This window comes from Bemisia tabaci, chromosome 4, assembly GCF_918797505.1.
Source record: "Bemisia tabaci chromosome 4, PGI_BMITA_v3".
Taxonomy (NCBI): domain Eukaryota; kingdom Metazoa; phylum Arthropoda; class Insecta; order Hemiptera; family Aleyrodidae; genus Bemisia; species Bemisia tabaci.
Window position 1 is genome coordinate 12,552,376 of NC_092796.1, and position 22,945 is coordinate 12,575,320.

At 37.6% G+C, this 22,945-nt stretch overlaps 1 protein-coding gene across 2 annotated transcripts; it reads left to right on the forward strand.

Annotated features, from left to right (window-relative positions):
- Rh6 (Rhodopsin 6) lies at positions 1-22,507 on the forward strand. Of its 2 annotated transcripts, none has more exons than XM_072299350.1 (9): positions 1-160; positions 7,859-7,988; positions 8,660-8,898; positions 10,177-10,283; positions 13,590-13,696; positions 14,517-14,664; positions 15,385-15,492; positions 16,403-16,569; positions 19,868-22,507. In XM_072299350.1, the coding sequence occupies exons 2-9, from the start codon at positions 7,861-7,863 to the stop codon at positions 20,004-20,006; spliced, it is 1,143 nt and encodes a 380-aa protein (XP_072155451.1). In that variant the 5' UTR covers positions 1-160; positions 7,859-7,860; the 3' UTR covers positions 20,007-22,507. The 2 variants fall into 2 exon arrangements, with proteins under 2 accessions (XP_072155451.1, XP_072155452.1); XM_072299351.1 differs by lacking the exon at positions 1-160 and adding an exon at positions 223-372.
- Positions 22,508-22,945: the final 438 nt, after the last annotated feature.

Sequence of the window (22,945 nt, forward strand, 5' to 3'; positions counted from 1 at the left end):
CCGCCACCCGATCGGCCTTTGAGTGGCAACGGAGATATTCTGCTTCAGGCGACAGAATACCCGTACTCCCGTCACCCTTGGCGAGTGCAGGAGCGCGACGTCTGAAGTAGTTCAAAAGCCGCCTTTTTGATTTTCTTCAGAATTCCCCGATAGCGCGAAAGTAAATATCATCTTACGGTAGTGATCACTAGTTATAGATTCAATTAGATTTCATCTTCGTTTTGAATAGTTTTCAATTTATATTGGTTTTGTTCAGAGGCTCTTCGAGCAAGTGAATGGATACTGTACACCGAGGGGTGTGATTTCGTGTGTTTCAACTGTTCCTGGGTTTTTACTTTACTTTCGTAATTGAACCCTCTGGTGAGGGAGGAGGTAAGTGAAATTTATGACCGTCTACGAGAGGAGGGTTCCAAGTGGCGAAAACCTCAAAATTGAGATTTTGATACAAAAATTTATAGGAGTTTCCAAAAACAGTATAATATCAAAAATACCCGAAAATGTCAACCAGGCCGGAATTTCAAACTTTAATGAATTAGTTTTGAGGAAACGTGTTTTTACGCTTAAATCGCCTGTATGCGGAGTTCAAAATTGTTCAAATAAAATTTTAAAAAAATGCTCTCCATTAACAGATATTAATTGTATCAGCAAGTACCGCAGCTAGGCGAAAAGTAGAGAGAAAAGTTCCTCTCGACGTAAAATCATATTCTACCTTTGGCGCAATTTTTAATCCACTTTCCGTCTAGCACCCGATCGAATTTTCCATTCAATGAAATCATGTAAAGTTCAAGAAAATTAGTTTAAGAGGAAAGAAAGGAAGAAATTAAATTAATATCAATTCATATTTGGCGCTTAAAATTGTTGAATCCGAATTGAAATTTACGGATTGGCATTAAGGCAGTAAGATGGGCAGGTGCCATAGTTGGGTGGGCAGTTGAATGAAAAATTGCACCTGATGTGCAAGTGCAGTGTGAAGTCAGACTCCACTTTTCCTGCGCTTTTTATCTACTTTGGGGGGGGCGGGGGGTCGGGTCAATAATACACGTCGCTTTTTTTAGCTCAATCAGATAATTCAGCATATTTTTCGGAGTACTGGAGAGCATTCTCTGTAAAAACTCAAATTCCAATTTTTGGACCCAACTTGATGAAAATTGCTCCCCAAAAAAATTTATCCTCGTTAATTGAGATCCTTTTTCCCAGTAAGGTCACATTTTTTTAGAGTAAAAAAAAACAGAGGCATAAGTGATTCCGGGCAGTGCTTGTTTCAAAGAAAACTTCAGTAAAAAAATTGACCTCAAAAGCTCAATTCACAGCCTGGTAACATGAGTATCAGTGTAATTTTTTCATGAGTTAAATAGACTCTTGAAAAATTTATCATAGAAAAAATTACTACTTAGCATATAATCCTAGAAATTAATGTTTAAAATGTATAATCATTTCTTTCGACGTATAAAAGAGGGTACAAATGTGACTTTTAATACACCGGAGGCTTCGATTTTTTGTTTCTTTCAAACTTCTCAAGCAGTTTACATTGTAGTTACGTACACACGTTTAACCATGATTTTTAGCAATACAACTCAAACATTTGAGGAATATTTTTTGAGAGGGTACTAATTTATTACCAAAAAATTGTAACTACTCAATGGGTACGACAAGAACAGAAATGTTTAAAATATAGATATTGAAGCAGAGTATTTTGAGAGAATATCTCACTGACAACGTTTCCTCTCAGAATTTTCTTGTACACGTGTAGTAACCCCTAAAAGGAGTAACAATAAAAAATAATCAAAAATATTATAAAATCGTTAATTTTTTCAAGACCAGAATTTTCAGTCTCGCCATTTTAGGCCTTGTCCCACGCGAGCGCAGTTTCGGTGGATTAGTTCCGCGAACTGGGGTTCGAGGAAATAGTTAAATTAGTATAGCTAAGTTATAATGAATTCCTGGTACAAGTTCGCCCGCGAGGTTCCGCGAACCGCGCTCATGTGGACGAGGCCTTGAAATGGTGGTTACTCAAAGTGGGAACATTTATAACTAGATCGAGCTGCCGGTTTTAAAGAGCCTTCAGTTTGCGCAAAGGGTCCCCTTTATTATTATTTTTGTGATGATGATGATGATGTATCATAATTTAATGCGGATGGGATACAATTTATCTTTGAGGGATGCATCTGAAAGATCCATATTTTTAAAACTCTATTAAGTAATGTACTGTCGGACATATCACAGAAAAAAATTAACAATATTGAAATCTTCATCTAGATATTTAAAACATGGTGTTATGTAAAATCTAAAAATTGATATATTTTCACTCTTAAATGGTAACAAGATCGAAATCTTTATCTATTAATAAATTTCGAGATTTTAGACCTATCTTAATTTTTAATTTACCCTAATTACCGTGTAAATTTAGAGGAAACGGTAGCAAAAATAACTGTATTGGTATATTTTGATTTTGAACAGAACTTTAGATAAATGAAGCAAATTTTGCATTGAATGCAAAATTTTAATGAACATAATTTACGAGTTTTAATATCATAGGATAATTCATTCGAGCGCCACCATGAAAAAAGCAAGGCAGTATAATTTAAAAATGTTAGCTCTTTTCAAGGTGAACGCTGTTTGTACTTGCATGTCTTTCAACTGTCCTTGCAACTTTTGAGTCGAGTAATTTTTGTCGGGATGGTTTATAAATTAAATTTTATGAAAAGCCTACCACAGTGTCTAACAGAATGCATTTCATGCGGTTTTGTTAATTTTGATGTGAGTAGAAGGACTTAAGTTGCATTAAAATCCGGCAAGTTTGTACCTTGAAAATAGTAGCTTTAAATATCACTTTCTCAACATTCTACACGAATTACAAACTTCCTCCCAGTCCCACTCCATTTTCGGTGATAGGTGTTCCAAAATTTTTGTAGAATATTCCTTCATTCTATGGTGTCATTGATTCTATTTTGAGATTTTGTGGACAGCCTTCGCGTAGACGGTCACATACACTGACAGTGATTGAACTTATCAGTGTAGGCAGGGGCAAATTTTCTTCTCGATGATTCGACAAAAAAGAAAAGAGAAAACCGATTAAATAAGTAATTATTGCTTGAAAATTTGAGAAGATTTATTTAGTATTTACTATAAAAGTTATCAATACTTTAGAAATTGTAGTCATTAGAGCAGTACCTAGTGCTTACTCCGTTAGTTATTACCTAATTGGTACACGGGAGGAGAGGTAGTGTAGACTGCCAGGCCCTGGGCCTGAATGCAACTATACGCGCTCTTAAGGGTTACAGGAAATTTCGTCAACGATTTTTTGTCGGCGCACCTGCTTTTCTAACAGTTTACGTCCACGCGTTTTTTCGGCTGTGGAGTTTTGGTCCACCTAACAATTGAGATCCAAAGTTTATTGGTCCACATGTAAATACAAACGACAACAGCTCATGACGTTTTTGTATGACAACGTAAAACGTCTTGGAAGAATGAAGGTTTGCTTGTTTGGTCCAACGGACAAAAATGTATTATTGAGATTTTTGGTGAAAATTGGGGAGCGTCAAATCCATGAGGGAAAATTCACCGAAACTCTCCACACCTCTTCAGTGCAACAGGACTTAATTATCTTTCAGGAAAATCCCATCCTCTCATACCTGAACCTAATAAATCTTTTGATTTGCCTCAGCTAAGGTTCTTAGATTTTTCATGTGTACGATTACTTTGCGACGGCGCGGCGCCAGCGTGCCTCGGCGCTTCAAGCAACTATTTCGCCACGGAGGTGTTGCACAGTATCATACGAGATTGAAGGCACCTCAACGTATTATGATAGATGGCATTTTTCGAAAGCACGTTCCCTCGCAAATTAAATCGAATGACGACGATAACAAAAGAGCGGTGGTCGAAAAACCCACCAAGTCCTCGTTTCATGTATTCAATAAAGTTTAGCATGACAACGGTGTAAGTTGGAAATCACATAACACGGTTTGCGACGTCGCAGACTTTCTCGCATACTTTATTTTTTAAACGGAAAACTACTCAACGACAATTCTTTAAAACTGCCGTGATTTTTCTTCTCTGTGCGGAGATAATTCTGCAAAAACTTCAAGGATTGATCTCAATTTGTTCTCCTTTAAAAAAATAACAAAGAGGCGGAGATTTTCAGACACCGCAAACGATTTATGTGATTGCCGACTTATACCGTCGATGATTTTTTAATTTCATTAGAGGTAACAATGACTTGATTCAAACAGAAATATTCTCAAATATGCCGCCGATAAGATTTTTTTATAAATCAATAAAGAAAATAACGCTTGTCTATAGAAGAAAATATGCTTATATAAAAAGAAAGGCCATTTACATCAAGCAGAAACCCACTTTCATTTAGCTATTTTATTTTTATTCAAAATTAAATCTTCTTGACGGCATACTCAAGAATGTTTCTGCCCAAATCGAGTAACTTTTGTCTCTAATGAAATGAAACAATCTAAACGTTACTAAATATGGATGCTAGGACTTGGTGAGTTTTTGGACTACCGCTCTCTTTTTGTGCCGTAGTAACTTGATTTATTTTGCGAGGAATGCTTTGTACTACTCTTAAGGGATGCCTGTCATTCTTAATATATTGGAGTGCCTTCAATTTCGTATGATACAGTGCAACACCGCTATTGAGAAATAGTTGCTTGAGGCATGCATCGTACCACGCTGCGGCGCGGCGCGGCCCGGCGGGCGGCTGGTTAGCGCGAGACTCGCATTGGCGCCTACAAACCTAACTGGATATTTCAAGCATTGCGCATTGCGTGAAGCATCCCCTTAGGTTTGTAGGCGCCAGTGCGCGTTCCGCGCTGACAGCACACCGCTCCACTCTGTGTTAAGCTCTAATATTCAAACTCGAGGAGTCAGCGTTTTTCAACTCATGATTTTGAAATGTTTGCACACTCTGCATGGGTTATTCTCATTTAAATTGATAAAAATAAATAAATAAATTTTAAAAAAAAAATAGTATAAGGTGTGTTTTAGATCGAAAATTTTAAGGATAGAGATAAAACCAAATATTCACCAATGGCAATTTGAAAAGAAGGATCAAAAGAAGAAAGTGACTTTTCACTTAAAATATGAATTGCCATAACAAAACCTCCTTCTTTCTAAATTTTCTCATTTCGATATTGTCAATATAATTTTACATACCTACGGACTAAAATATGACGCTTGGACCAAGTCACTGTTGCTTATTTTATGCGTGGACGTTACTTACTGGACAAAACAGGTACGCGGACAAAAAATCGTCAACGGAATGTCCTGAAACCCTATTAAGATGTCTGTGTTGCATACACTACAAAAATGATGCCGCTTTGTAGAGTGAACTTCGCTCCACGGCGCGGCGCGGCGGAGCTCTCCGCACGGCTGTAAACATACACAGCACTCTGACACTATAGCTATAAGTTTATAATGTATTTTCACTTTATTGCAATCTGTGCTACTTGGGGTGTGATAAACTTAGAATCATACCTCATCTAACAGTTCACTCACTACAATGAAACTAGGAAACGAAGAATTCTTTCCAAACGTAATATGGGACGTAGGAAAGTTTAAAATATCAATCAGAGTAAATATTTTTATTTTTCGTTTGCACACTGAAAAATTGCGCTGCATGATGATGACTATCATGAATTTCGAGAAAAGCTATTTATTAATATATTATATTCTTTGTTTGTACCAAATTTAGCCTTTGCCGTGATTCAATTTTTAGTTCTGGGAAAGTTCAGATTTCCTGCCTAATTAAATACGAGGCGAGAATTAAATGGACGTATTTCTGCCAAACGGAACTATGTGCATTATGACGTGAGCCCTGTTATGCATGTATTCTTATGGGTCTCAGGGCTCCTGTCTTAACGCACATAGTTCCGTTTGGCAGAAATACGTCCAAATATAAGACTTCACCAAAGGGCTTTTCGTGATTCTGAAGGATTTTATGAAAGTAACAATGGTGCACGTAGAGAATAGTCCTGTAAATTGTAGAATTACAAAATTATTTTTCTTTATACCATTTACGTAGTCAATAAATGAGTTTGGAGCTCAGTAGTCAGTTTTATGAAATATGTGTTTTCTTCCCTTGATGGATGTAATCTGTTCGCCCAACTAAAAGGCACATGAACGTACAATGAGCTTGTTCAGTATAATTTTCAATTCTTCAATTTTTAAAAAGTAAAGAGAGCAATTCAGAGGATTAATATGAACCACGAAAAACGAGTTCAAAGTTGCGTATTTTGAGTTCCAATTTAAAAGTTAATTGCCGCGAGGGAGTCAAGATGGCGTCCGAAATCATCCCTGCTACCACATTCTCCCTTGAACCACACGCCCCCTGTGCCGCGATTCATGGTCTCTGCAGTAATTATTATTGCACGGACCATGGATTACGGTAGAGGTACACCGGACCCCCCGGTCGAAAGGAGAGTGCGGTTGCAGGGACAATTTTGGACGCCACCTTGGCTTTCTCGCGGCGAAGGCGCTTTTAAACGGGAGCTCAAAATACGCAACCTCGAATTCGTTTCTTGGGGGTAAATGTTGTGGAAAATTCCCGGCAAATTCTTACGACTTAAGTGTCTTCTCTACTTTTCAAAAATGCAAGAATTAAAAATTACTCAACAAGTTCAATGAGGAGGAGTATTTTTTCTAAAATAGTGAGCACGAGGCCTGACGGAGACTCCTCAGAATACAAAATTGGCCACTTAAGGTCAGTACCTTAAGTTAGAGGCAACTCCTTTCGAAATGATCGATAATTCCGATTTTATTGGACGTATTAACTGCACTGTTAGAAATCTTGGGGTGAAAAGCGGAGTGCAGTTCACTGCGGAGGTTAATTTGCTCCTGGAAAACTCGAGTGAAATGAGAAAGGTGTGAGGTTTGCTCCACAGCAGTGCGGAGAGCTCCACCTTGGAGGAAAGTGCACTCTACAAAAGAGAATTTACTCCACTCTATAAGAACACTTACTATCCTTCCGTATTCATATAACTCGAGTTTTCCTAGATCAAAATCAACTTTAGATGCTACTGCACCCGGATTCCACTCCAAAATTTGTAACAGTGTCGACTTTTGAACAGGGTCTCGTCGGCTTTTTTTTTTTTTTGATGCACGAGCTTAAACCATGAAAGCCCAATCCTGTGACCAAGTTTATTGATATCCATTGATAAAACATGTACCCAAGTCAATGCATATATTTTCTCCAGGTTTGTATGCCTTTTGGAGAGGGTGTAATGCCGAAATATAGTTACGTGCACTGAAAAAATAAATCCGTCCATGGAAGCCGTACTTACGGACTACATAGACATACAGTACGCGTTCCGGGCTCAGAGGCCAAAAGTTCCGGGCGTAGCACCTGGAGCAATGCTACGGCTCCAGAACCCGGAACGGGCGGTATGTCTATACAGCCCGTAAATTTTTTTTTCAGTATTAGAATAAAATATAATAATAGAGAATTTGCAGGTGTCTGAAATTTGATGAATTTCGTATTTAAGTGGAAACTGCTGAGTGAACTGAACACGAGGATGCCCTTGGTTCATGAATTGAATAATTATTGGAGAAGATATGACAAAATTATCTAATTTGTTAAAATGTATGTGTTTAAATGGGAAATGCCGCCAGATGATGTCACTAGGCGGTGCATTTTCTCACGTTTAAATCTATTCTTGTACTATTTCCCATATCCGAAAAAAATTATAAAAAATACCGCGAAATCAGCTCTTTCAGCACTTGTAGATAAAGCAATAAAATGTTCATGCAAATTCTCAATTTCATCAAAAAGCATCGGCTAAAACAAGTCATTTTGTATGGGAAAAAAAAAAGTGAGTGACGACTTTAATAAGGTGATTCTCGTGTGTTTTAGACATGTCATATCGATCGCAACCACACTACCAGGCGTACAACCAACCATGGAACAGCCGAGGCGGATACGGCAACGAATCCATCATAGACAGAGCACCACCAGAAATTTTGCACATGATGGATGCGCACTGGTGAGAGAACTTCTATTTTCCCTCTAATACCTGAATTTGGAATATAAAATTGGAAAGAGTAATAAATCCAAAGGGAGAAACTTCCACAACCAGCCGATTTTCCACCGATGTTTCCGCTGCTTATCGTTAAACTCAGTGGCGTGGCGTGAATTGCGATATATCGATTGTTATGCCATTTAAAACTATGGGAAAGGATCGATAAACAGGGTGTTCGCAGCGAACACCTTAATAATCGATTCTTTACCATAGGTTTAAATTACATAACAATCGATATATCGCAATTCACGCCACGCCACTGGTTAAACTGCTCTTCGCGTGGAAATACCAGTAATTGCAGATTTCCAAACGGTGACATTATAACATAGCAAAATGCATGGAAGTCTATTCATTGTAATGGACATGGACTATTCGATAGACATGGGTATAAGAGAGGAAGGGGGGGTAAATTTATCAATAATTATTTTCAAATTTTGATCATACTTTAGCATTTTTACCATATATTGATTAAATCTGATCAATTTTTTTATATTTCAAAGGAAAGTTATCCACCTTTATAAGTAATGCATTCGATGTTGCAGAGAGAGATTTTTAAATGGTTTCTATAGGTATCTCCTATCTAAATTTGTTAACACGCAATTAGCAATTAATTCTGCTAAAATTGTATTTTGCAGGTACCAATATCCTCCCATGGATCCACTATGGCATACAATTTTAGGAATATTTATAGCATTTTTGGCTGTAGTTTCATTTTTCGGAAATGGCATGGTCGTATACATTTTTTCATGTACAAAAACACTAAGGTCACCATCAAATCTCCTCGTAGTCAATTTAGCTTTCTCAGATTTCTGTATGATGTTTACAATGGCACCCACGATGGCCTACAATTCTTATTATGGAACGTGGGTTTTGGGTGAGTAACTATCTGATCAACATATTCGTTTTACCAAATAATAGTTTTCGTAACAACCTCTTGTTTTCCAAAATGAGCATCACACGTCTTACTTTCCTTCCATCCGTTTCATATGTAGTGTTAGGTTTTCGCAAAAACAATGGTTACTTTGACAAATAGTTGTCTCGTAAATTTATCCGTACGCGCAGCTCGTAAAAAAGCGATAGATGTATTATTTTAAAAAAAGATATTCATCCTCTCTACTTTGATAGGAAAAAATAGAAAGTTTCACTTTGAAAGATTATCCTAAAGGAATCAAGGGAGTGTTTCTTCAAAATTGTTTATTTTACATCGAATGATAATTAATAGGCTCTCGCCTTGTCAAAAGAGTGTTATGAAAAATTCATTAAATTATTGAGCCTCCAAACGAATAAAAATCAATGCATCACTGAATCGATTATTTCGTGGAAATATTCAAAATATGGTGAATTTATGTTTAAATTCCCAAAACCAAATCAGGAAAAAGCAATGCACGATTCCATGGTTCACGTTAGAAGCAATCGATTCAGAATTTTGCGCGATGAAAAAAGGGGGGAAAATACGAAAAAAAAAAATTTACCATCAGCGAAATGGATCACTGTTGAAAACACACATGAATGTGCATTAAATAGGTACCTAAATTGAATTCGTATTCATTAAAATCATTTTTCCTAACTTAGAGCGCTAGGTTTCTAGGGAAGGTATATTTAAACGTACCTACAACTCTCCAAAATTAGTTTATTACCACGGCTGACTCCAGTAAACTTTGGTTTATGTGTAAAACTTGAACGGACAAATTACTTGGTTCCAATTTTGACTGAGTTAAGCAGAAAGGAACCAACCCACATTTTAGAAAAAAATTGAGTTATGAGTGGTATTGAACTCAACCACTGCTCTACTATCTATTGGCAAAAATTCAAAGTTTTTGTTGGAGCAAATTTTGCTGAAATTGAACTTGAAGTTTATCTTTTACATTGAGTCTTATGCAGGAGCCAAACTTTAAACCTCTTTTTCTCGATTCGATCCCGATGTGGCTTGGTTCCTTTCTGTTTAACTCCGTCCATTTTTGACTCGACTTTGAACATTTTTTATAATGACACTGTGAAATTCTGTTGAGAGCGTATTTGCTATGGAATTAAGTTTTCGGCCCTAGGTATTTAAGTGCTTGTTTCTTTGAACATATTATTAAATGTAATTAAAAATATTTATGTTTCGGCAATAAGCAAAAAATAATTTAGCTGTTTTTATTGAATATTACAGGTGCGTTTGCGTGTGAACTGTACGGCATGTTCGGTTCATTATTCGGTTGCGTATCAATCTGGTCAATGGTACTGATTGCTCTTGATCGATACAACGTCATAGTGAAGGTAAGGCTAATTCAGTGTTTTCCAGAATATTAGTATTACACACACAGCAGTTCAAACCGTGCTGACTAGCCACCATCCTTTGCCTCATACACAGGGCCGGATTTATCTACTTGCCGCCCATGGGCCGCCTGTATTTTGCCGCCCTTCTTATTCGTTTTTAAACATAAAAAAACCATCACGTGAACGTGCCGGAGGAGGAGGGGTGCAAAAGACGCGTTCATTTGTGTTGGACACATTTTTAGCGAAAGCCCTGTCAATACTACTGGCAAAAGTTCACTGAACTTTGCGCGAAAGTTCAGTTCCGTAAACCCATCTCTGTGTGGACAGGACCTTCCAATTGTAAGAAATAAACGAACAAATTATGAAAGAACAAACATAAATGTGATTTAATAATTTTAACTTCCGCCACCGCGCCGCGCTAACCGCACTGTGTTTGGCGCAATGCGTGAAATATTCATACATTCTTGTAAGCGCTGCGCATTTCACGCTGACCGCAAATGCACGCAATGCGTGAAGTATTCATACACTCTTGTAGGCGCTAATATGTGTTACCTGCCGACCGCCGCGCCGCGCCGCTCCGAGGGCTTCTCCTTTTCATCTCAAGTCCTCGTCATCATTGCTCCTTGCGCCGCGCCGCTCCAGGCCAAATTGCGTGTTTGGTTTCTCTCTTAACGTGACTAATTAAAGGTGCGCAGTCTTTGGTATCACCGAAAGACGACAAAATTAGAAATTAATATACTCCCAGAAAATGAGATATTTTGTCGCCTCATCTCGTCTGTAATTTTTTTCTGAATCAGATTTTCTTTACACCTACATTTAAAAAAATTGCAAAGTTTGCCGCCCCCTAAATTTGCCGCCATGGGCCAAGGCCCATGTGGCCACTGGCCACCCCCTAAATCCGGCCCTGCTCATACAATTTCGTGAACTTAGTTGTAATGCATCACTGATCTTAACCCCTCATTCTAATCATCTTTTTGCTCCTCTGAACACTGAGTGACCGAAATGCATCATGCAAATGGCAGGACTCTTACTTACGCTGTCGTGCCAAGGAAAAACGCCGTATGAGCCTTCAGGCGTTGGGAAATTTCCTGCAGTACATCACGAATTTTCAGAAAAAATTTGTCAATATATTTCGTCCAAACTTTCAGATAAGTTATTGTTCGCAATTTCACCTAAAGTTCCTGAAAAATCAAGGGAAAAATATCCATAGCTTTACTCAACATATACATTTCATCGAAGGAAATTCGACAACTCTCGAATGTCCATGCGGCGTTTTCCTTTAGCACGGCAGTACTGGCGTAGGATTGTGTATACATCAGAGTTTCTTTCTTGCTATAGTTTTGATATCGCGATTTGCTGGCCGCTGAACATGATTTGTAGAGCAATTATTCATGCCTAAGAGATGTCTTCAAAGTATAAATGAAGAATTGAAGGTATATTGCCATTTTAGATCCTTGATGTAAAGCCCGCCGCACAATGAAACGAGCTAGCCTTACAGAGAGGTATGACATGACATTTTCGACTAAAATGGACCACTAGACAAGGTACGAATTTAAGCATTCTGATACATGTTTCCCAGTTAGAATTTCACGCAAAGCACAATTCATACAACCAAAATTACTTAAACCAACTCCTAGCGAAGATATTCACGTTTTTATTTCACATTCGTTACGAGGAATTTGAACTGCCCGCTCACAAGAAACACAAAGCTCTATGTGAATCAAATCGCGCACTATAACGGTTTCAGCAAGCTTCTCAGTCGAGCAATGTTCATGTGTTCCATCACGTATTGTTCAAACTATAAGCAATATGCCACAGCTGAGCCAAAGCGTCAAGATTGAGGTTGCCAGATTTGTATATCGTAGAGACTATCATGACGTTTAGCGCGCGATGTGAATCACGTAGAGCATTGAGTTTTCATGCGAGCGGGTGGTTTCAATTCGGGCACCAAGAATCATTAAATATCTTCGGAAGGAGTTGATTTCGGTCATTTTCGTTGTGTGCATCGTGTTTTACGTGAAATTTTGGATAAGAAACATGTATCAATATGCTGAAATTCGTACTTCGTCTAGTGGTCCATTACACATTTTGATGTCAATTTCTTCATATTATACATGTGTGGGTTTTGTTTGCAAAGGAAACTTCAAGAAAAAATCAATAAAACCACTTTTGAGCCCTCTTAGTTCCGTATTGGCATCGATATGAGTTTTCAATGTTTCCAAATTTTGTCCAACTCCGCTCTCGACTTGCTCTACTGGGCGCCGCTGATGAGGCGGCTAGTGTCTGAAGTCAAGACGCCTTCTCTTCCGTGCGTATGCAACACGGACATCCATTGAGCTCGAAAAGTTGCATCCAGGCGTTGTAATGAAATTCGAATCGTATCCGTCGTATGCGACACTAAGTGGGGTTTTGATTATTTCTCTCTTACACGTCAACTTAATTGCAGCGTTGCCTTTTGTGCAGACGAAGTATCCTTTAACTCAAAGAACTCGTGTTTTCGGAAAAAAACAACTTAGCACTGAATCCTGACATTTTAGATCAGATGAAGCCAGCTGTAACGGCAGTAGTTCTGGACTCTACAGTCTGTGGGGCTGAATTGCTGAACCTTAAAGTTGTAGGTCTCAACACTACTGCCGTCAGCTGGCTCTATTGATCTTAAATTTTCCAGCGCTAAGTTGTTTTTTCCGTGCTGCGTGAGTGACCAAAAAGTGCAATGCAACTGTTTCGCCAGCCAACACTGAAAAAAAAATCTCGATGTATTTACTAAGAAAAGGGTAAAATTACCAAGAATTCAGGGTTCTATTTGATCCCAGTTTTTTCTTGGTAAAATTACCATTTATGGAATTGGTAATTTTACCGAGAAATCTCAGTAAAATTATTGAACTTTCTCGGTAATTTTACTGTACCTTGGTAAAAACGCCAATATTTTTTATCGACTGTAGTAGAATTACCGAGATAAAACGGCAAAGTTACCGGGAATTGATTACCAATAAAAGTGGTATTCTTACCTGAAAAAGCAGTAAAAATACCGGTTTTTAGGTAAACTTACCAGTCTGTCTTAGTAAAATCACCAATAATTGGTAAAAAAAGTGAGATGGTAAAGGTACCAACGGACCGTGGTAAAAACGCCGAGAATTTTTTTTCAGTGAAGTATTTCCAGTGCTAATGCGGTATTTGGGCTCTGGGAGTACCATGAGTCTTTATGTGTTCTATTAACTTTGATTAACTATTAATTACGTTGTGTCTATTAAACGAACAATGTACCCACAATTCGCATTAAATTTCAAAGGAGCCTTCTGTTTTCAGGGTCTATCAGCAAAACCACTAACAATAAAATCATCACTATTTCAACTGTTCCTCATTTGGTGTCATGCTCTCATTTGGACGTTAGCCCCCTTCTTCGGATGGAACAGGTGATTACGAGTTTTTATATGATAAATCGCTTCTCACTGCCGTTATATATTTCTTTTTGTACAGTTTCAGAATGGTAGCTCAATGGTACGCATTGAGAAATTATTTGACATTTTACACGAAATTCAGATTTATGTTTCTATAATCCTCTCGAGTTCTCGTGTAAGGACACATTCTTTGAAATCTAAATGATAAAAATACACACAATTTGCATGCTCATTTAACATTTGATATCAAGAGACGAATTCGAAGTTTTTAGCAGAATGATGCACAGGATTCGTTTTCAGTTCGTTTGTGTTTTTAGTTTCCAAAGAATTTTCTTCAATATTTCACACAGATTTTTTGACATTTTTGACCAATATTTGTAGGTTGCCGTTAGTTAGTTTATTACCTCCTTAGCAAGAAAAAATATCCTAAAAATCGTGGCCCGACCTAAATGTAACAAGGTGGTAAAATAGTGCTGGGTCTACACTATTTTGCGGAGAAAACAAGGTACTCATTACAGCTCAAAGTTTTTTATTCTGATTGAAATTTTTGAACTTTTTTGGTCTTATCTCCCCGGAAAACATTGTGGATACAGCACTATTTTACCGTCTTTTTACCTCCTCAGGCCATTACCAACCACCCGCCTTTACCATTAGGATCAATCCGTTTTCCCTGCTTCTTTTTTGTCTATTGCTTTGTCTATCAATTTCAATAATCGCCCTACAGCTCCAGAAAGCCTAGCACCAGCTTCATATAGTGCATTTTAGTTTCGTTCCGAAGTGAAGTGTGCAATATTCAGCATACACTTATTCAGAGTTTATGTATGTTTTGTCACAGATACGTTCCGGAAGGTAACATGACTGCATGTGGTACTGATTACTTTTCAAAAGATTGGAACAGCATCAGCTATCTGATCTGCTACGCGTCGTGTGTCTATATGACGCCGTTACTAACCATCATCTGGGCATACTATCACATCGTTAAAGTAAGATTTTTTGCATGTTTTGATACGTCCTTTAGCAATGACACATAGACACACAATAACGACGGTGAAAGTCGGCAATCATATAACTCGGTTTGCGACGTCGCAGACTTCCTGTCATACTTTATTTTTTAAATGGAAAACTACTCAACGGCAATTCTTTAAAACTGTCATGATTTTTCTTCTCAATGCGAAGAAAATTCTGCAAAAACTTCAAGAAATAATATCAATTTGTTCTCCTTTAAAAAAATGACGTGGAGACGGAGATTTTCAGACACCGCAAACGAGTTATGTGATTGCCGACTTTCACCGTCGATAAAGAGCAAAGTGTACATATTTTCATTTCAATGGTCTCACTTCGTGTTGCTGTATGCCCCGTTGCAAAAAAAATTGCTTATTTAACGTTATACCTACCTAGCACCTCCTCAATGAAATAATCTCAATCTATCCCGATTAAAAAAAAATAAAAAAAATAAAATAAAGAAAAACCTTTGGTCCAGGCTCCAGACAGTCTGGCTTTATACCCCCCCCCCCCTCCGGTAATCTCTAACCTTGTTACAGATGTTTGGTATTGCCAAACAGACGTTTGATAAATATTCAGGGAATCTGTTTCTCAGTTCAAGACTTTTCGGAGGTGCAGATAGAGTCAGACAGTTCATTGACCACAGCCAGCTTTTCTCCGGATTATTGTTTTCATCTCTTTGTTTCTCTTGTTTTAAACAGGCAGTTGCTACTCACGAGAAACAAATGAGGGAGCAGGCAAAAAAAATGAATGTTGCCTCGTTGCGATCGGACGGAAACAACACGAGTGCAGAATATAAATTAGCCAAGGTAACGGAGAATTTTAAAACATAACTCTCGACAAACTTTTCGAGTCAAAAAACTTGACTCGAAGACCGCAGCTGTAGTTATGCTCCAGGGCTGTGCCTAAGGCGTGTATAATTCGTTGCTGAAACAATGCCTTTTAATTTAATAATTTTTTTTAAAGAGTACATGCTATTGGATTCCAAATGGGGTTAATGTCTTTTTTATAGGAAAACTGTTCAAGTATAATGAGAGAAATTAGATGGCAATATCTACCTTAGTTGACCCTCCCCCCCCCCCCAAAAAAAAAAAAAATTGATTTATCGACTTGAAATTAATTGTTTCATGCCTAGCCCTGATCAGGGCCAGGTATGAAACAGTGTTTATCCGTGCTTTTACATTTGTCATAAGAAATATCCGGTATGAAAAATTAATCTAAGATTTCTTAACATACATTAGTATAGAAAAGTAGTTAAGGTTTTTTTTGTGAGCTATCAGCATGTATAGTTTGTTTATCCTAAAGCATACGTATAGTTTACTCGGAAGTGCCAACATTTTTTTGCCCTGACGGTCTAGACCAATTAATTGCATGAGGCATGTGAGCAAAGATGACAAAAATAAGTACAGCTGACAATACGACGCGATGTCCAGATTTTTCTCAGATTTTCCAAATTAATATTTGTTGAGTTTTGTCGCCTGAAAGATCATCCGGACACAAGTGGACAAAATAAAGCAGCAAAGTTTCTGGAAATTGTAGCAGTCATAGTCCGATGGCCATTGATTCGTTGGAAAGTCCTTATTCACACGAAATGTGATTCACTGTTTCACAAGAAAAGTGCCTCCTCTTCTAAAACTATTCCCCTAAGATCGAACAATAATCCCGCACACATCGACGAGTTCTCTACTCGGTAGTCTTATTTTGTCTCTCCTATTTTAGGTCGCTTTGATGACGATTTCGCTATGGTTTTTGGCGTGGACGCCTTACGGTATCATCAACTTTTCCGGTGTCTTTGACTTATTGAATTTAAGCCCACTCACGACCATCTGGAGCTCAGTGTTCGCCAAAGCTAATGCCTGTTATAACCCAATTGTTTATGCTATTAGGTAAGTTATCAATTTAAAAATTATACGGGGCGATTTGCTAATACGGTAAGATATCTACGGTGAAAGTCACAAAACACTCATCTCGATTTGTGACAGTTTTAGTACAGTATTCTATCCGTTCAATGAAAAACCAACGAACATTATTTTTCGTCCTGTAAAAAAATTCTCTACGAATTTCGAAAGATAACACCCATTGGTTTTTTTGTGTGAAGAAATTGTTTAATTTCTTCACAAAACGTACATTAAACGTTGCAATCGAGACACGTATTTTATTGCAACTGAAATCGTCGGTTTATATATTTATCCAGATTTATATTTTTCCGGTTTCAGCCATTAGAAAGGTGTTTGCAATGACGAAACTGCTTTGTAAAAGAAACTAAACGGTATTACAAGGGGAGGAAGCGAAGACAGTCGTTTGAACCGTTGGAATTGGTTAGGTTATCACTGGCTAAAACCATTTGTGAATTGAGGAAATATAATCAGAGACTTTGTGAAATTACGAAGCAGCGTTCCAAAAATGCCTTCCAACTCTAGATTATGCAATGTCAGCAACGTGTGAGTTTGAATTGTTGTATCACAGATTGTGCCTCTCAGTGCCCGAAGTCCTCAAGAAGAGGCTAATTGATTACCTACCTCTATGCCCTCTACCACTATGCCGCGGTTAGGCACGTGCCCTTATTTATCGGTGGTTTAATTTCAGATGCATAGGCGTTAAACAGTCGTATCCTCATTAAGTATGGGTAAAAAGCATAGATAAGAAATTTTTATGGGAGCGTTTACATAGTTAGCAAGAATTCGGTAAGAATTCTAACTAATGCACTAATAACTGCGCTACAAATTAGGTAACAGTTGGGGCATAGATGGGGGCATAGATGCTCCTTGAAAGTTTCTCAACTCGGAATCTCCTTAACCCTAGCTTTACCAACCGGGTCAAAATTCGGGAGAGATAGGTGATCCATACGCCAGAATAGTTTCGACGTTTGGTTTCTTTAACGTTGCATAGTTTATTGGGGGGGGGGGGGGGGGGGGGGGGTTAATTAAACGTAGTTTACGGATGATACACTGGGTCGATTCATCCGCATTGCATGGGACCTAACTCAGTGTTTTTTGTCCATTTTTATTAATCAATTTCGTTATACCTATTTCATGTGCAAGTTGTTAAGAATAATGGAAACAGGAAACACCATTTTTCATTCTTTATGATCGTCATAAAAAAACAATAATAAAAAAAACAAAACAAATAAATAAACAAACAAACAAACAAACAAACAAAGAAACGAACAAATACTGCTGCTTCATACAGTTTTAAGATCACCCCTGTTATCTCTCCTTTAAATAAACTAAAACGCAAGATTATCCTAAATCTAAGCTCAGATTCGGATTCCTCGTGAAAAATCGATGCCATTTCATGTATCATACGTTAGCATAGCATGAAGAAAATAATAAAAAAACAAAACAAATAAATAAATAAACAAACAAATACTACTGCCTCATACAGTTTTAAGATCACCCCTGTTATCTTTCCTTTGAATAAATTAAAACGCAAGATTATCCTAAATCTAAGCTCAGATTCGGATTCCTCGTGAAAAATCGATGCCATTTCATATATCATATGTTAGCATACCATGAAGAAAAGAGGGTAAACGTATGCGTAGAAACTATCGTTTGAGGTATGCCGCCAGCGGTCGCGGCTCGCGGGTTCGTGGAATCTGCCCTTAGCGCCAGCTGCGGCGCCAAGCTTTCGGTTTCGTCCCGAGGAATTTCTGCGAAGATAAATAATTCTTCTTACTCATCCGCCTACGCACTCAGCTGTTGCCTCAACCATGTTGCCACGTTGCGTTGAACTGATATGGTGGAATCTGTACTCACACGTTAAGCCTCTTTCCTTCACGCTACGCTAGCGTGCGATACATGAATTTCCATCGATTTTTCACGAGAAACCCGAATCTGAGCTTAGAATTAGGATAATCCTGCGTTTTAATTTATTTAAAGGAGAGATAACAGGGAACAGGGGTGATCTTAAAACTGTATGAATCAGTAGTATTTGTTTGATTGTTTATTTATTTGTTTTGTTTTTTTTATTGACGATCATAAAGAATGAAAAATGATGGTGGATTTTGGACATCTTGCGTTTTAAGTCCAACTTTTAAAATTCCAAAATCCAAAATAGCGAACGCTGTCTGAAATGCTATCTCAGTTCCTGTTAATTCGATTCCAATGAAACTCGTTACCAGTTGGTCTTTTTCAACGGGAAACTCGAATCATCGGTCAAATTGTCAAACTCTCAAAATCCAAGATGGCGGTCGTGGCCTAAAATGGCTTCCTGGCTCATGTTAGTTAGATTCTTAAACGCGGTATCAGGGGGTATTTCTTGCCAGGAAACTGGAATTTTTACACAACTTATAATTATAATTAAATTAACGAACTAAATTTAATTTAAACTAATTATATTGAGCCAATCAATGAATTAAATAGAAAACGCTTGTAGGATGTGATATTACAAAATGTAAGTCGGGAGGTGAGGGGAGGGGGGGGGGCGTGGAATGTGTCTAATTTATTTTTCCTTTGATACACGAATCGCTTGTTTCGAAAAGTTTCCAACTCCGAGACAAAAGAATTTCAGAGAACGAAAGAAGCAAAAATTGTATTCAGCCAGAGATTTTTCGTGGAGGGAAAATTCAAGTTCTCGCTATAAGTTTCCTAAGAGGGTGTCATAGCCTAAAATATGAAACTTTTCGATACTTAAAAGTTTAATTATGAATGATTTTGACCATTGCTTCTAGGTGTTGGGTATTTTTCGAAAACGACGAGGTTACCTATATTTTCAATGTTAAAGGAAAATATATATTACAAAAAAATAAAAATAATAATAATAAAATAATTAAGTGCACTAAAAAAAACTCCGTTTGTGGAAGCCGTACTTACTGGCTATATAGACATACAGTGCGCGTTTTGGGCTCAGAGGCCGAAAGTTCCGGGCGTAGCATCCGGAGCAATCTCAGCTACGGCTCCAGAACCCGGAACGGGCGGTATGTCTATACAGCCCGTAAATTTTTTTTTTTTTTTCAGTGTGAGAATAAAATATAAAGATTTCATCAAAAGGCATCGGCTGAAACAAGTAATTTTGTAAAAAAAAAAAAAAAAAAAAAAAAAAAAAAAAAAAATGGGGAAAATAAAAACGGACGTAACCTCAAAAGCCATGTTCCAACAATGTAGATATCGAGTTTTCCCCCATTTTTTCGAGTTGGACACTTACTGAGGCAAGAAATTCTCATGTAATATATTCTCAATATTTCAGTCACCCAAAATTCCGTGCTGCACTGAACAAGAAATTCCCAAGTCTGGTCTGCGGCAGTGTCGAGCAACAAGGAGGCGACTCTGCGTCAGCCGCGTCTGGAGTGACGGCCGTGACGACAGAAGACAAGTCCTCAGCGTAATCCGGAAAACCAGGATAGCCTGAACAAACTGGATAACCTGGATAACGCAGCAAATGATCTGATTCATCGTGCGGACCACTCAACTAGGTGTCAGAAATTACGCTGATGGTCGCTGCATCGCGCTCTGGTGCAAGCCTTCACGATTTTCAGAAATTTAGGCGTGTCTTACTTCGGCTCTCTTCAAAATATACGATTCTGTTTCAAAATGGTGCTGTACGTTAGTGTCCGCCAACTCGAGCCTAAATTAGCGAAAAGTAAGTGAGGAATCGGAGGGTCATAATCCTGTGATTTTAATAAACTGTAAATTGGCACCTCTCACCCGTAGAAAATGTTAGACTGGCTGTGCCAGGTAGCATTTGGTTTAAAGTGACGTCACTTAATTTCAAAAATGGTTGCGTAAGGAACGGTATTCACTCTGTCGACCCTCTGAGCACCAAGAGATTGGGATATAGAGAGAAGCAAATTTCCTCTGTTTTAATTTATTTACTTACGTTCCTTTTTCATTTTCATAAGTGTTATATTTTTTAGGAATAAAAAAGGGTGAAATTACTCCAGAATATAGTTAGTCTTGCTGCAAGACCTCTTGAGGAAATTTAAACACGCGCATTATTGCTTGATGAATTTTCAAGAACTTTTCTTCAAAAATTTCAGTCTAAATCTCACGAGCAATCATCAATCGCCGGTAATTTGCATGCGGGTTGCCTGCTCGTCTAATTGTATATCTTTTTCATCAGAATGATTGAGGTTGCACCGGCGAGGAACTTTAAAAGCATGATCTTTGCTTGGAGCGCCTTCATTTCCCCGTGAGACTCTCTGATCTGCAATCCAGTTAGTTTAGTTGTCTATCCGAACCAAACCCAACTACGGTTACTGATTTCACCACACGCACACGCAAGTGTACCGGGTGCCACCATGCATTCATTAAGTAAAAACAGTATTTTTCCGCTCCAACTATACAAATCAGAATTTCTGTCTTGTTTGTTTATTTCTGAATTTGCATGGTTTTTTTTTCTTTTTTCTTTTTTTTAGCATAGTGCTTGCAAATTGTCGGCGATTGCTGATTGCCTGAGCTATAAATGAATACAACCTTATTTTTGTTTCTCTCTTGCTTTGTTCTATTTTAAGAAAAAAATAAATGGTGCCGAAGACATCTTTGGCATCGCACAGTTAAGTACCACGCGAATAACCTTTCAATTTAAAAAGAACAAAAAATTGATAAATGAACTTAAAATTTGATAATTCGATTAGTTTCTGTTATAATTGATTATCTTCTTTCGGGCTCGTGGTCAGGGTAACTTGCTGCTCGAATTGTCGTATTTATTGTAAGTGAAAAGAACACGTAGAGACCAATGTCATCATTAATAATCTTCTAATGCATCTCACACTTTCACCGTGCACGATGATTAGACGAAGTTAATATATGTATAAATTAGAATATGCTGGGAGGGAGATCCTCCAATCTTGACCAAAGGGTGTAAAAATAAAATCGAATCAAACACTTTGGTAAAGATGTAATCCCAAAGATTCAACGGCTCAGGAGAAGTCTAAAAATTGTTTAGGGCTCCTCTTTGAGAAAACACCTCTTCTCTCCATGAAAAAATAACCTCTATGAGCATTTTTACTAGTCGTACTTAAGCCCCATTGAAGAAAATGGCGAAATCTGCACTGATATATTTTTCTAAATGTGTTATCTATATGTATCCAAAATTTTATTATATCATATATTTGTCGCCTCCTCGACATGAAAATAAACTGTTAATAACTTCATTATCACGCCCTACAAAAAAAAATTAACGCAGACATGCACTTGATGTACCTGAAATAGTTCAAATTCTTAAATCGACTCAGTTTCAAAAACACTGTGCTTTACTTTGGTTTTAAAATCATTTAAACTCGTTCTCCTCACGATTCTTTTTAATGATTGGCCCGTTATTGTGAAGTATCTCCAGCTTTTCTCCTGATTGTTTTCTCATCAAAACTGGACCTATCAGGTTTGCATCATAAGTTTTGAAACTCCAAAGATATTTGGGTTTAAAAAAAATAAAAGTACCTTAAGGTGTGATTTTAAAATTTACCGATAAATACGATATCAGATCTGGACATCCAGTTATTTTCATCACTTTGAATGACTTAAAACTTTTTTAAATCATCTTCTCATAACAATTCCTCAATAAATTAATCTTAAATTAAAAACTAAACGGCACAGAAGAATCCCTCCGTGTTTTAACTACATGGATTTGAATTCATATTCCTAATATGATTGATATTCCTGCTGATCGGTATCGGTCGGTGGCTGGAGCAAGTTTTTACTCAAACTTTATAAATACATCGGTACTTACTCGTAAAATCGTCATGGAGTTTACATGGTGACGTAGCCTTTACTGTCAATGAAAATTTCACCACAGAGAACTCATTCGAATATAACTGACGGGAATTTCTTGTACAGTTTTAGCGTTTATGATCGTAATTTACGGAATAAAACCTTTTCAATTTAAAATTTTTTTCAACCTGTTTTCTTCTCTTTCTCTGTTTTTTCCCTTCAAAGTTAAGAGAGAAATATGTTTTCAGATATCCGCGCAGAACGGTGAAAATTCCCTCTTTCAAATGCTTTGCAAACATTTTTAAGCATTTAGTTGTGATAGTCACGGCGAAAGAGGTCTTCAGATGGAATAAAAATGAATTGAATACAGCAAGGCTGGAAAGGGCCAATTTTGCTATATTTTGCGCATAATGTAGATCAGCCAGAAATTGGGGGATTAAAGCCCCTTGATCAATTGCAACGTTGCGAAGTATTGCCTCGCAAATTACGCATCAATCAGGAACGGTTACAAATTTTCTGCTGAAAAATTTTATGAATTTTCTTTGTGATTCGACGGCAATTTGCTTAAATATTCGATGCACAATGTCCACCTGAACATGAATTGATGGAAAAAATATTA